The sequence below is a fragment of the Diceros bicornis genome, chromosome 3 (assembly GCF_020826845.1).
Source record: "Diceros bicornis minor isolate mBicDic1 chromosome 3, mDicBic1.mat.cur, whole genome shotgun sequence".
NCBI lineage: Eukaryota > Metazoa > Chordata > Mammalia > Perissodactyla > Rhinocerotidae > Diceros > Diceros bicornis.
The window spans coordinates 52,487,329-52,501,761 of record NC_080742.1 but is presented as its reverse complement, the minus strand read 5'-3'; the positions used below and the strand labels follow the sequence as shown (position 1 = coordinate 52,501,761).

The 14,433-nt window shown below is 38.3% G+C and overlaps 1 protein-coding gene across 5 annotated transcripts in view; it reads right to left on the bottom strand.

Annotated features, from left to right (window-relative positions):
- Window positions 1–14,222, bottom strand: part of TAX1BP1 (Tax1 binding protein 1) — a 75,948-nt gene extending 61,726 nt beyond the window's left edge. For 3 of the 5 annotated variants that reach the window (XM_058527525.1, XM_058527533.1, XM_058527539.1), the window contains exons 1-2: window positions 13,724–13,746; window positions 7,501–7,666 (exon numbers count right to left, since the gene is read on the bottom strand). In XM_058527525.1, the coding sequence (XP_058383508.1) occupies window positions 7,501–7,659 (159 nt within the window). In that variant the 5' untranslated portion in view covers window positions 7,660–7,666; window positions 13,724–13,746. Of the gene's footprint in view, window positions 1–7,500; window positions 7,667–13,335; window positions 13,465–13,723; window positions 13,747–14,117 lie in introns of those variants that run through there. The other 2 variants (XM_058527546.1, XM_058527553.1) reach the window with 2 other exon arrangements.
- Window positions 14,223–14,433: the final 211 nt, after the last annotated feature.

Below are 14,433 nucleotides of genomic sequence, written 5' to 3'. Positions count from 1 at the left end.
AGCACAGTATATTGTAGTGATTGAGAGCATGGGAAGTAAGGTCAGACTGCCAGAAAAGATCACTCACTAGCTATATGACTTCACACAAGTTATTTCTGTTCCCTCCTCTCTAAAATGGAGATAATGGTAACAATCTCAAAGGGTTGTACGTGTATTAAATGAGATAATCCCTGTAAAACACTTAGCACAGTGCCTAGCACATTAGTGTTCGTTAAATGTTGCCGTTCATTAATACCCAAGGACACACATCCTATTAGGGACAGTGATCTTGACTCTACAATGTTCTGTCCCTCATTTCAGATCCCCCAATGCTTCTGCCATCTCCCAAAAGTGAGCCTGTCTGAAGTTTATCCCCCAATAGATACACTTAGTACAAATCGTACCTTGCATTCTTTGTCCCTGTCTATACGCTGATTTTGAAAGAAATACTAACTAAAGCTACATCTTTCTTTTTTTGTGTGTGTGAGGAAGATCAGCCCTGAGCTAACACCCATGCCAATCCTCTTCTTTTTTGCTGAGGAAGACTGGCCCCGAGCTAACATCTGTGCCCATCTTCCTCCACTTTATATGGGACGCCACCACAGCATGGCCTGACAAGCGGTGTGTCGGTGTGTGCCCAGGATCTGAACCCTGGCCGCCACCAGCGGAGTGCATACACTCAACTTCTATGCCATGGGGCCAGCCCCAAGCTACATGTTCCTTCAAAAAAGTCTCCCTAAGTGAACAGGATCTACCTGGACCAGGTAGTCAACAGAAGGGCTGAGTGTACCATTTATTTGTGACGGCTGACACACAAAACTGCTAACATCACAATTATAGATATCTGATTCAAGTGGCACTGGGAACAGCAGTTAACAGTTTGTTAACAGCAGTTAACTGAATGTTTGTTTTGGAGCAAATTATTATCCTCATCTTACAAATTAAGAAACTAGTAAATGGCAGAGTCAGGATTTGAACCTCAAGTTTAAGCTCTTAACCACTACTCACTCCTCTCCTGGCTGGAAATATAAAATACTCTCATACTTTCTGAAATTCCACCTCCTTCCTTCCAACACTGAGTCTATAACTGTACAATTCTTAAAAGAAGTGAAGTTGACAAAAGACAGACACAGTAAGGTAAAGAGGGAAAGCTCTGTTTCTAGCTGTCTTTCATGAGAAGAAAAATAAAATGGGGGAAACGAGATCTTTCACCACATAAGAAAAATATGTATAAGTAAAGAAATATGTTGAGTGGTTTGGTCCTTGCTGTGTTTTCTCCAACTAAATCACAATAGCTCAGGCTGTTTCTTATTGATTGACTACAATGGTAACTTATACTTCGCTTTCCTTTATTGCATAAGTCTGGGCAACTCTTCTCAAGAGAGTGGGCCACTGTGCTGTGAGATGTCACACGTACCCTATGATGAGCTCACCGAGGAACTGGGGTAAGATGCAACCCCATCTGAGTATAAAAATCAGGAACATAGAACTATGTTTCAAACACTTTTTGAGGAAGGAAAACTGAGCAGTAGTTCTTAGGCCACTCTGGGAGAAGCATGTCAGGCATATAAAAAAAAATAAATGTAAAAGTTTCTCAATCTGGAAAGAAAGAGAATACAGGCTCCTTTAGGATGGGTTTATCTTAACATGAATGCACAGCAGAGCAGACCACAGGGGAAGAAACACAGAAGATAAACATTTGAAAATTATGTCAGAGCATATGGTAAAAATAATAAACAAATCTAATTAGAAGAGTCAATAAACCACAAAGTGTCCAAGTCACAGGTTGTTTCTCTTTGTTTTATTTTCTGGTCACCTAGCTAGAACTTGATAGGATTTCTGGACTGCAGATTTCAATCCCTCAAAATGCAAGGGAATTTGCCTTTTAGTCCATTAGTAGCAAGTGTGAAAAAAACTATTACATTTAGAGTTGGTAACAGCAATTTTAAAACACTGAAAAACTGCAAGAATATGACAACCCTTAGAACAATGAGACTAACAGTCAGCTAAAATTACCTATGACTGTCAAAATATATTGTTTCTAGGAGTTACACTTGAATCCAGTTAACAGAGTCTATCTATGTTAAGAAACCAAAGCAACATATCTTTCACATAGTTTAGATTGGTGAATTACCCTAGTACTGGGAATCACTCTTCTGTTACTGATTCAATAAACAAAATAAGAGATAAAAAGGAAATTAAATAAGGGTGACATGGAAGGAAAAAAACCACAAATGTGTTCCCTTTAAATAGGATTAACTTTTTTTTTTCCTGAGGAAAACTCGCCCTGAGCTAACATCTGTGCCAATCTTCTTCTGTTTTGTATGTGGGTTGCCACCACAGCATGGTTGCTGACAAGTGGTATAGGTCCATGCCTGAGAACTGAACCCAGACAGTTCAAGTGGAGCACACCAAACTTAACCACTGGGCAACAGGGCCGGCCCCAGGATAACATTGAAGAAAACAAGATGGATGAGAAGTATTGATCCTAGAGAAAATTCTGAGAGGGAATGTAAAGAAGATCAGAAGGACATCAAGGTTACCTAGTAAAAATAAAGATATTAATAAATTCTAGAGAAATCTTGAGAGAAAGACAGAAACATTAGGGTGGAGAGAGCACTTGTAAAGAGAGAGAGACAGAGATCCAAGGGGGTCAGATTTGGGGAGAGGGATAAAGACAGACAGACACAAGACTAGGAGTGGAAAGGCACTGAAAATAAATTTGCTGGTTATGTATAGACAAATATAAAACCTACAAAACAGTATAAAATGAGTTATGAATTTTTAAAATCTAGAAAAATAAACACCAAAAAGATGTATAACATTATGTTATACACGTATAACAGATGTATAATATTAACAACAGATATTTCTGGGGAAGGTGCAGGTACAACGGGTAGGCTCATTCATTTTCTTTTCTTTGTATACACTGTAGTTTTCAAATATCATATCAGAAGAACCTCTGTTCTTCCTTTTTTTTAAAAAAAAACTACAAAAATGTCTAGATATAGACGGCGAGGATTCAATGCTGATCCTAAGATAGAAATATCATAAATAGTATAAATGTCCTTCCATGAGATAAAATGTTACACAGCTACTTATATTAATAAGAAAATGATTATAATCATAAGTGAAAAATTTCAGGACATCAAAAAGGGCATGCAGTACTATTCCAACTACATTCAAAACATATGCATTAGAAAAAAGACAAAGTCTTCTTCCTTAATAAAACAAGACTGAAGGAAATACTTAAAACTTTAACAGTGCTAACCACCGTTATTAGGTAGGAAGTGAGCTGGGCAATGGGACTGCTGGTCATATTAATTTTTTTGTGTGTGTGTGAGGAAGATCAGCCTTGAGCTAACATCCATGCCAAGGCTCCTCTTTTTGCTGAGGAAGACTGGCACTGAGCTAACATCCATGCTGATCCTACTCCACTTTATGTGGGACGCCACCACAGCATGGCCTGACAAGCGGTGCATCGGTGCGCGCCTGGGATCCGAACCTGGGCCACCAGCAGCAGAGCGCACGCACTTAACCGCTATGCCACGGGGCCAGTCCCTGGTCATCTTAATTTTATCTTTCATATTTTCTGTTTTGTTCCAATTTTTCAAAAATTATGATTACTTTTACAACAGGAGAATATTCTTTTCAAACAGAAAATGAGACAGGGCTGGAAGGGAGACCCAGGCAGGAAAACAGAAGAAGCAGAAGAAGAGAAATATAAAAAGGAAAGGAGAAAAAGAAAGAGGGAAACAAAAGCTTGAAACAAGATATTCAAGTATAAAATCACTGCTCAGGCTCACTTTCCGCACAAGGAAATGAAAGTTTTTTATCTGGCTGGCAGTTTGATGCAGTGAGAACAGGACCTTACTGGGAGGCTCTGGTTGCCTGTGTGACCTCTGGACACGATATAATCACTTCGCACTTCCAATTTCCTCAACTAGAAGGGTATCTCTGAAACACGAGAACTGTTTAAGACTAAAATTTTTAAAAAATCTCCTGGATCTTTAGTTTAATATAAATTATTTAAATTATAAGATAATTTAATTTGTACTAAGCATAAATCTAAATGTAAATAAATTCCTTATGCTTATATACTTACACTAAGACCAAATCAAATTCATAAACACAAACAGAACAACAAAACTGAAATATAATATGACATAATATTTTTACTGCAACTAATGTTGGGTTTAATAATAAAGATATGGCATCAGACATAGTTCTAAATCTTTTCCTATATATTTACTGCAATTCTATCACTCATAAAATGCATGCTGAACTTATTAGGAACTCTGTTGCTAATTTTGGATAATCAGGTGTTTCACTTAACCAAACTGCCAGAGAACAATTCCTGAATGCCAGTTTACATGAGGTTCAAATCACAGCTCCAAAGTTTAATGGATAACCTTGAGCAAGTCTCTTCTCTCTGGACCTCAGTTCCCTCATCTATAAAATGGGGACTATAATGTTCTGATGAAAAATCTTTGCAAAGTGTAAAGTAATAAACATATGTTACATGTTTATTTTAGTTACAATTAAAACCAGTCAATACTGGAGGAGGAGGAGTAAAAAACTAAAAGGAAAAAATAAAATTCTCCAACCCAGTCTACATCCCTTGTCTGGCTTCACTCATTTCCCTACCCAACCTGGTTTCATGGTCAGTTAATCACTTCAATAACGCACCAAAACCACACTAGTATCCTTTGTCCTCTTGACTTCCCTTTTCCATTCACACTCCCCCACCCTTCTCCAATTCCCAATCTGAACCATGTCCACTTTAGAAATTCTTCACTCACGATTTTGGGTGCTGAACCTCTCTAAGAAAGTTATAAAACCGCTGCTCAGCAACCTTCCAGTTAACCTACCTCAATTTCCTATGACATTCTTCCACGGTAGCAAGACCAAATCTTCTCCATACTCAAGCCCTCCCCAACTCTTCACACATGACCTTGCTCCTCCTTACTGAATATAATCAAGCCACGAATGAGGTCCAGTGCCAATTCACTGAACTAACTGCTGACACACACTATGGATTCTACTTATGGATTTATTACCCACAACTAATTCCCTTCTCTACTTTAGGCCTTTGTTATCATCTCACCTAGAAAATTAGGATAGTCTAAACATTCTCTCTTCTGCCATTCTCTTCTTATCCCAATTTATCTTACTCTCCACTACAAGAGTATAAAGCTCACCTCTAAACTCTACTACTCTCTGCATTTCTCAGCCAAATATTAAAACAATCCACAACGTGATCCAACCCAACCTTTCCCATTCATCTTCTAAAACTGCTATCTGCCCCAGGCAAATCAAATTCCTTAACACTTTCTCAAGCCTAACACCCACTTTCCCTTCATTCCTTCTCCCTTATAGTTACTATCTGGGCACTTTCTCCACACCTGCCTGTCAATATCATATCTATCAAAATCATTCTGGAGGGCAATTTGCAATACACATAGTGTTTAAAAACACGCAATGCCATAAACATGGCAATTCCATTTCCAAGAACTGACCCTATGAAATAAGTGGACAAATGAACAAAATAAAGACGGAGTAAGTTATTATTCAGGCAAAAAAGATGGAAAGGGTATTCTACACAATTTTATTCATTTATTGATGTATTTATGTAAGTATTTATTTATTGCTTAGAGAAAAGTTATAGTCCTTGGAGTGCACAAGAGAGAACAGTGTAGCATTATCAAAGCAAAAAACAAGCAGCAGGCAATGACAAAAAAATGAAGCTGTAGATCAAGTCACATGAAGGAGCCCTATATGGTACACTAAGTTATTCGGTCTTGGCTTATTCTATAGATGTCGAAGTACCACTGAAGAGTTTCAAACAAGAAGAAGATACGTTCAGATTTTCATTTTATAGTATGGTAGTTTATACAGAGCAGTTTGAAGAACAGATAAGGGGGGGCAAGAATGAAAGCAGGAAAAAGAGGTGACCTATTCCAATAGTCTTGAAAAGAGAAAACGAGGGTATAACTAGGGCAGTGATATTAAAGATGCAGAAATACGTAAAGAGTAAAATGGATAGAATTGGTGTTTGGCTGGATTTGAAAGGAAAGTCATGAGCTTTTGGTTTAGGCAATAGGCTTTTAACTAAAAATGAAAAAAAATAGAAGAAATAAACAAGACGTCTGAAAGAAAAACGTAAAGATTCATCTTCTTAAAATACAATTTATCACACATCAGCCTACATACCTACATATGCGAAGACTTCTCAATGCCCACAGGAGAAACGTCTACAAACTGCTTAGCCTAACACTTAATTCCAACCTTATCTCCCTCCACTTCCCTAAATGAAGCTTACGTTCTAGTTAAACTGACTAACTCATTCTCATGAACATTCTCACCTCTGTGCCTTTGCTTATACCATTTTCCTGCTAGGAATGCCATTTCCTTCCCTCAGTCTCATTTCCCTGCTCTATTCTTCCTCCATGACCCTTTCTTGCAGACAACCAATTTTTGGTCAGTATCTTTAACTTGACACCCATATCTCACATAAAATCAAAATTGACAGTGCTTCCATAAAATGCTTACAATGAATATATCTCCATTTTGCAATCTGACAAGCCTAAAAACCCCCCAAAACTAACAGTAAATGACTCAGCTATCCAGCAACATCAAGTATTGAGGGATTCAAAAAGGAACCGAAATGTCATTAAATGCCAAAACTTTGTTTTGTTCAATACAGTTTTTCTGCCCTCCTCATTCTATGAGGCTGCACTGTCATTTCTAGATACTCTCAATGTGCCTAAATCTGGCAGCTACTCATTTCTTTCTATTTTGCTGTTTAACTTACACAGACCAAACAATCAAAATCTCAAGACCATTAAAATCATATCTAAAATAAGATAAACTGATTCTGTGGGAGAATCTAGAGTAACCCAGGAGAAAAGTTAAGTTTTATTGTCTGGAAACTTGTAATATTATTTTGACTGCTCAAAGGACACTCATCTCTTAATGTTTTGGTTCTCCACTACATTCTAAAGAGTTAAATTGCCAGAAACCCTCGAGCACAGTGAAGCACCACTATAATGATCATGCCAACGTAATTTTCAAGTAAATATTATACAAAATGAATGGCAAAATATAAGAACTGCTGTACCAAATTAATTACAAATGGCTGGAAGAGACAGTAAATGACATAGCAAGCCAAAGGAAAAGATAATTTTTTCAGGTAAGGAATGGAGAAAAGGGAAGAAGAACAAAAAAAGATTCTAAAAAAATTTTCACAAGACCTTGAGTGAAGTTGAACCTTTTGATCATAGAGAGAAAAGCCTGGTGAATTGAAGTTCCCAACGTTTGTTATATACTACCCTGCACTGTTAAATATTTTGTGTTTACAAAATTTTTACATTTACAAATGTAAATGTTTTACATTTGACGTTTACAAAAATGATCATTAATGTAGAGTTAAGTCAAGGATAGTACAAATTACCTATCAACCTGCCTAAAAGAAAATAAAAGGTACCTACATGGGAGAAATATGCAGAAAGTTTTTCTTACCTTGAATATACCAACCCAATCTTTTGGGTGTGGATGGATATATGGAGTTAAGGTGTAATGACATTCCAGGTGTGCATTAGGAAGATAACTCTTAGCCACATTTTGAAAGATGACATGAGCAAAGTTGGAAGTCTGTGGGACTTCTTGAAAAGATGTCATTGTGAATCTGAAACAAGTAAATCATATAAATTGAATAATACCAACTAAAGAAAAACTTACACCTTCAGAAAATACATAATATTTAATGCAAATTACATGGATACTTGCATGCCATAAGTCTTGAGGAGACATATACTTTTTTAATATTGGAACTCCTCCTTAAAAATGTGATTTTGGGGCCGGCCCCACAGCCTAGTGGTTAATTAAGTTCGGCATGCTCCACTTCAGCAGACCTACACCACTCGTCAGAAGCCACGCTGTGGCGGCAACCCACACACAAAACAGAGGAAGACTGACACGGATGTTAGCTCAGGGTGAATCTTCCTCAGCAAATAAATAAATAAATAAATATGATTTTCACCAACAAGCTGGGAAATAACTCATTTCCAATATGTCAGAAAGTTACACGGGAGTTAAAAACTTTAAAAACCAATATCAAAATCAAACTCTCAACTCTCCTAGAAAGCCTAGCTCTCTCCTTCTTTTGCAACCAAAAGCAAATGAACCAGAGGTGTTTCTATGTTGAACCCTTGAAATTCATCACTTTCCTCACTAATCTGACCCATTCCATCCCTCTCCCCTTGGTTCTAGGCTCCCATAACTGATGCTAACCTCTCTGTCCCTGCATACCCATGTTCACGATCCCCAGATCAGCAGTTGTCAACCCCGGCTACATGTTAGAATCATTAGGGGTCTTCAAAAAAAAAAAAAAAAACCGATGACACCGACTCTCTGGAAGTGTGTGTATATATACACAAATGCATTTTCTTCTTTTAAAGTCTCTCGATGTAATCCTATATGCAGCCAGGACAGAGAACTGCTACTTAGACTGACCCAACCCAACAACTTAAGTCTCCATTACCACCTCTCGCTCATTTCCACAGATGCCCAAACCTAGCCTTGGGCTTCTGGTACATGCTTGCTCAGATGTAAAATCTCAGCTAGTCTACTTGAAATAGCTCAGCCTATTTGTTCATCTCTACCTATACAGATTCCACCCTTTCATTATGGGTTCAATGATTCTACCTTGATTTCCAGTATTCATGTATCTTTCCATATATTTACTGCTTAAAAATAATTTATATATTTTTTAAATGTATAGTGTCAATGAAAAACATATTGTTGAAAATCTAGTATAGATTCAGTGAGTGCTCACTGGCTTAGTGAACACCAAGCACTGGTGACAGTGGACTATAAAAATCTGCAAGACTCAAATGTTTTCCATATTTTGTGCTCTACTTTTGAGATAAAGGCTATAACTGAGGATTTACTCAAAAAGGCTATCTATACCGTGTCACAGACTTAGTACAATCATTGATTCTACAGTACACATAAGAAACTACGACACTGACCCTATGGTCAGACTTGGTTCTGAGTCAGCAAAACAGAATTTCTGTAATAATGGGGACAACTGAGGCAAGATTTTTGCTAACCAAATTAATTTACTTCACAAATCAATGAAGTTTCTACAGTGCAAGCACAGCAGTAAGACTCTACTCATATTTTAACAATTATTAAGAAGTCTTTATCAGTAAGAAGATCTAATATGCTTTTACAACTGTTTCTTTTGCTGACCTGTTTGAAATCTTAAGGCAAATTTTTAAAGTTTTTAAATAACAAGCACTTTAGAAAATATCCACTTTTCTTCTTATGTATTCTCTGCATCTGTTATGGTCAAAGTACTGCTTTACTGAACCAATATACTGGACATTCCACAAACAGACTGTCAATTGTGAACCTAGAAACCACTGTGGTAGAATACCAGGCCGGTTATCTGTTAGCCTGTCCCCACCTGAGTTTTGCCGGGATTCCGAAGCGAAGCGAGTACATTCAGTAGCAATCCTCCCATACCTCTGCACTAACAAAAAGGCTTTATTACCAGCAACACTATTTTACAAATTAATTGTCAATACTCCCAGGTGATAACCCAAAGCCTTCAGGAAAATGAAAAAGTAGCACTTACAAACACTGGGAGCTCTGCTTAAAAGAACTGAATAGTTCTATTACTTTGTTTTTTTGAATTGTCTGAGCTAATCTGGGCTCACAGGGATGTCATGATGCTAATGAAGTCACTAATGAACATCTCTTTTCAAGTCAGTGGCTTTATAAACAAGGAAAAATACCCATCAATTCCAGTTTTGAAACAGATGTTCACTACCGATTATAAGATACCAATAAGAGAAACTATAGCCAAATCAGTTGAACCAACCTCTGTTAGATACAACTATCAAAACTGTGGCAAGTGAACCAGTAACATTTTTCTATGAAGAGAGTGAATCTTTAGGTTTCTCCAAGGAAGATATTCAGTAAGGAGAAAATAAGGCTAGCTTAGAATGAGTTTCCCATGTTTTTTATTAAAAGAGGTGTAAGAATGAAACTTTTTTTTCTTAAAACTTAACATGTTTCCTAAAGTAAACTAAATCAACAAAGCTGTAATTATTCATTATAAAACAAGGCAGTGAAGTTTAAACTTTTGTTTAACCTCAATTACAACAGTATTTTAAAAACCTATAACCCAACCCTACTCATTGAAAAGTTTTTAAAGTATAAATAGTATGAAGGTATACATGTATGTATTTATATATGTAATATGTGTATATATGCCTATAAATGCATCAAAAGCGACTCAAAAAGTACTCACCCTGCAGTTAATAGTCTTTACTCATGAGGGAAATGCATGAAAAGAGGACTTAAGAAGACTAACTTTTAACTCAATTGTTTGAATTTTTACTAGTGTATATAAATGTATTATTCTCAGTCAAACATATTAACATAAAATTTCATTTTTAAACTCTCCCTCCAAAATTAAACTTTTTAATAGAAAACCCTAACATCAGACTTTAAATATATTCACAATCCTTAAAAATCTGATGAGTAAAATAATTTGCGATCATCCTATTAAACTTCTTAATCTCTCTCCAACACTCCAACCTTTTTAAAAATTTCAGTGCAATTATAACTACAGAAATATTTTTAAAAGTCATTTCACTCTCAATTACTTTCTTTTTTATTAAATTCCAATATATCTTCTAGTCATAAAAAAGTTAACGTGGATAAATGTATTCTGAATGTAATTACAACATGAATCAACCCATTTTAAATAGTAAAATAAAATTTCAAATTCCCATACAGTTCCTGTTTCACTCCTCACATAGATAAGAAATGGAGTGAAAAGATGGGCAAGCTTATAAAAATGCTGAAATTCACTGAGAATGCCAATGTATCAAGATGATTTACAGGCAGGTTTATACACTACACATGCACACACACACACCCCACCCAGTGAAGTAATGTGCAAAGTCACTGCATCACCTTGTGGTAATACTTGGAAGTGTAGCTTCACTAACATCCTGAGGAAAAGAACAAACTGTTGCCTCAGTTGGAGAGAGGAAATATAGCCCCTACACACAAAGGGAAGTGAAAGCAGCTTTACCATACCAAATTTTGCCTCCGATTCTCTCAAGTACATCTCCAGAAATATGGGTACACTAAGATGCAAGCCAAGACTAAGTAAAAATTTTCCAGTCAAGAATTAAAGGACGAGTCACATGTGGCTGGGAAACTCTGAAATGCATACACATGCTGCCTGCAGTGCCCTCTTCTATGTTTCCTGCTATATTTCCCCAAGAGTTCTAACATCTCTAGAGTTCCTTTACATGTATTACGCTGTAAACTCGACACTATAAACTCTTTGGTGTAAAATCCAATTTTGTTATTTTGGGGATTCCTTGATATCTAAAGAAAAGATAAATAATATGCAGTGGGCACTCGGTTAAGTATCTAGCTAAAATAAATTTGGGGGGTGATATTCAATGCTGTCTTTACTTCTTCCTCTTAGAACTTTTTCAAGCCTAAAACAGATCTGGCTTTTGTGGTAGAATTTTCCTGATACTTGTTTTACTTGACTAGCCCAAAAATGTGAGCCTTAGTCAATTAAAGTAGAAAACAGACCATACTAAGAACTTCTGTGCATTAAATTTGACAGAATCAGACTTGGTTTTTATATAATTTGCCAGTTCTGACAATTAGAATTCAAAAAGAAATAAGGTAATTCTGTGTGATAATATGATTATGGTCATTGTATTTTTTTCCAAAGTCCTTATCAGTTAAAGAGGCTAAACTAATTACATATAATAAGTGAAATATCCTAATGTCCAGGGTTTGCTTTAAAAACTCTAAGGAAAAAAAAAATGTGTTGGAGGAGGTAATAAAACAAGATTAGCAAAATGGTGGTTCCTTTTACTGTTTGTTCTTTTCTGTATGTTTGAAAATTTCATAATAAAAGTTAGTAAAATCAGATCAAATAAATAAAAATTAGTAATAAAAACTCCATGTATGATCTACTGCAACAGAAACACATCACATGTACTGGCTGACAAACTTAGCAAATGTTTTTTAAACCTTCAGCTAAAAAAATGTGAACTTTCAAAATTATCTCCAAACTTCAGTCCTATAGGACATACAAACATCTGAAGGGAAACATATGCCTGACATTCTAATAGTTTCCAACTATTCATACTTGAGCTCAAACAAAGACTATGAGCTGGTTTACAGACCAGAAAAATGTTATCAGCAATCTTTCTGGGAGGCAGAAGCAACGCCATAATTTGAACTCTTATGGACGTCCCTATCTCCAGAATTCTTTACAGATGAGTGCCACTACACTCTGCCCAGGTGTCACTCACGCCACTTTTATTTACTTTTTAGATTGTTTTAAAAGTTGGTTTCTAAAAAGCTATGATCTTAGCCCATATATATTAGAGGGGAGGGAATTTTCATCTTCTTCTAAGGGTTTATTTGGAGCAAAATAAACTTCAAAAAGCCAGAAGTGCATACAGCCAAAATTTTACTTAGCAATATTCAAATTCCAAAAGAATACAATCCAATAAACTTCACATGTGAGATAATTCCCCCAAAGAAGTACAGAAGGAGCATTAGGATCTTTCATAAATATTTAACATCATTAAAAAAGTTGAAACTTAGAATTCCAAAATACCTATTATTTTGTTAAGCAACAGGTATTTACTGGTTAAGTCTACACAAATGGCTCAGCCATAATTGTAAACAGAGGTGTGCAACTTAAGAATGTGATAACTAGAAAACAAAAACTACAATAAGATGTTCTTTGAAGTTGCAAAAAAAAAAAACCTAATAAGTCATTTCTAACATAATTAAGTCATCCGTCAAGAAATCAAGTCCACCCGTGATAAGAACAGAACGAAGGCCTGGCCTCAGCTCCTTCTCTATATCCGAATATGGCTTTGAGAGCAATCAGCCCACTTTCAGACTAATACCTTATTCAAATCATCTCTTTAAATACTGTTGGAATTGAGCACCAAAATTATAATTAGTAATTGTTCGTGCACAGTTTGTAGAAATTTTGCAATTAGAGGAACGCAAAGAGTTGAAAAATTAAGATTTATTTTCCCATCTAAATCCCTGACATAATAGCAATTCATAACTACTTTGTGAAACCTATAACTTATTATATGTAGAAAATCAAATGCCAGTGTTTTCAAACAAAACTATCACCAGTAAGGTAATATATATTCATCAATAGTCTTCCACACATATACACATACATACCCACACACACACCCCTAATCCCTAACAAAGATTTCCCGAAGGGACGAGCGCCTGCCGCGCCAGTCGGGACTTGTCCAACAACCTGCGGACCTGCGGGGTGGCGGGTGGTGCGGAGGGAGAGTTGTGAAATCAAGAAAAGTCGCCTAAGCAAAGAAAGATGTGACTCTCCGTAGAAGATTTTTTCAGCTCCGTTCGAACCCTAGCCGTAGGGGCCATTCATACACCGACGAAGAAAAGCTTCACCGCAGCCCAGGTGAAGTCGCAGATCCGGCCAGAAGAGCTAACTCCGCCCGCGGCCCCCAACGGAGGCGGCGCAGGGAGTCTCCGCCTCCTCCTCCTCCACAGGCGACTCAAACCAAAACACTTGGGCTTCACTCCGCAGGGCAAACTCGAGCGTCCTTCCCGGCCGGACCCGACCCAGATGTTTTCCCAAGCTTATCTACCCCGGCAGCACGCACGGGGACCGCAAAACACTCACCCTAGAGATGAGGCTTGGGCAAGATAGCTTCTTCTTCGGGGGTCCCCGGCGTCACTCGCCCCCCGCCAAAGGGACCACGTCCCACGCACCTCCCCCACATCAGGAAGGCCTATCCCGGGGCCTCCCGGCCGTGTGGGGCGGCCACACGTCGCTTTTTCCAACTCCACTGCTAACCGGTCACCCACACCCCCGTCACAATCGCAGTCTAGGAGGAAACGTTTGTCCTTGGGAAGGCAAGCATCACCGTTTGGCAGCATCGTCACCACAGAGACCATTCCCGAGATTGGCCAGGCCCCTCGACTCCAGGGGCCGAGGGGTGTATCACAAGCCCACAAAGACTGCAGCTGGGCTCGGCCCCGCACAAAGGGCTAGGGGGGCTGGGGGAGGCGCTTACCCAGTGGGGGGCTCCCGGACAGAGTCGGAGCGTTAGAGAGGCTTCAGAGTCTCAGCCGCCATCAGCCACCGAACCTCTTCCGCCACCACTACCTCTCGCCACCGACGGGTTACACCTCCCCTCGGGCCCAAAAGCCGGCGCCTCGTCACTTCCGCCCATGGGACCGCCCCTTCCGCCGCCGCCGCCGCCGCCGCCGCCGCCGCGCAAGGTCGGCGAGGCAAGTCAGCTGGAGTGCTGCCTGGGGGCTCTGGCGTCCTCACCAGTCCTGCCGGTCTTGGCCAGGCGCCCGACAGGAACAGGTCAGAGCCAGCCTTTT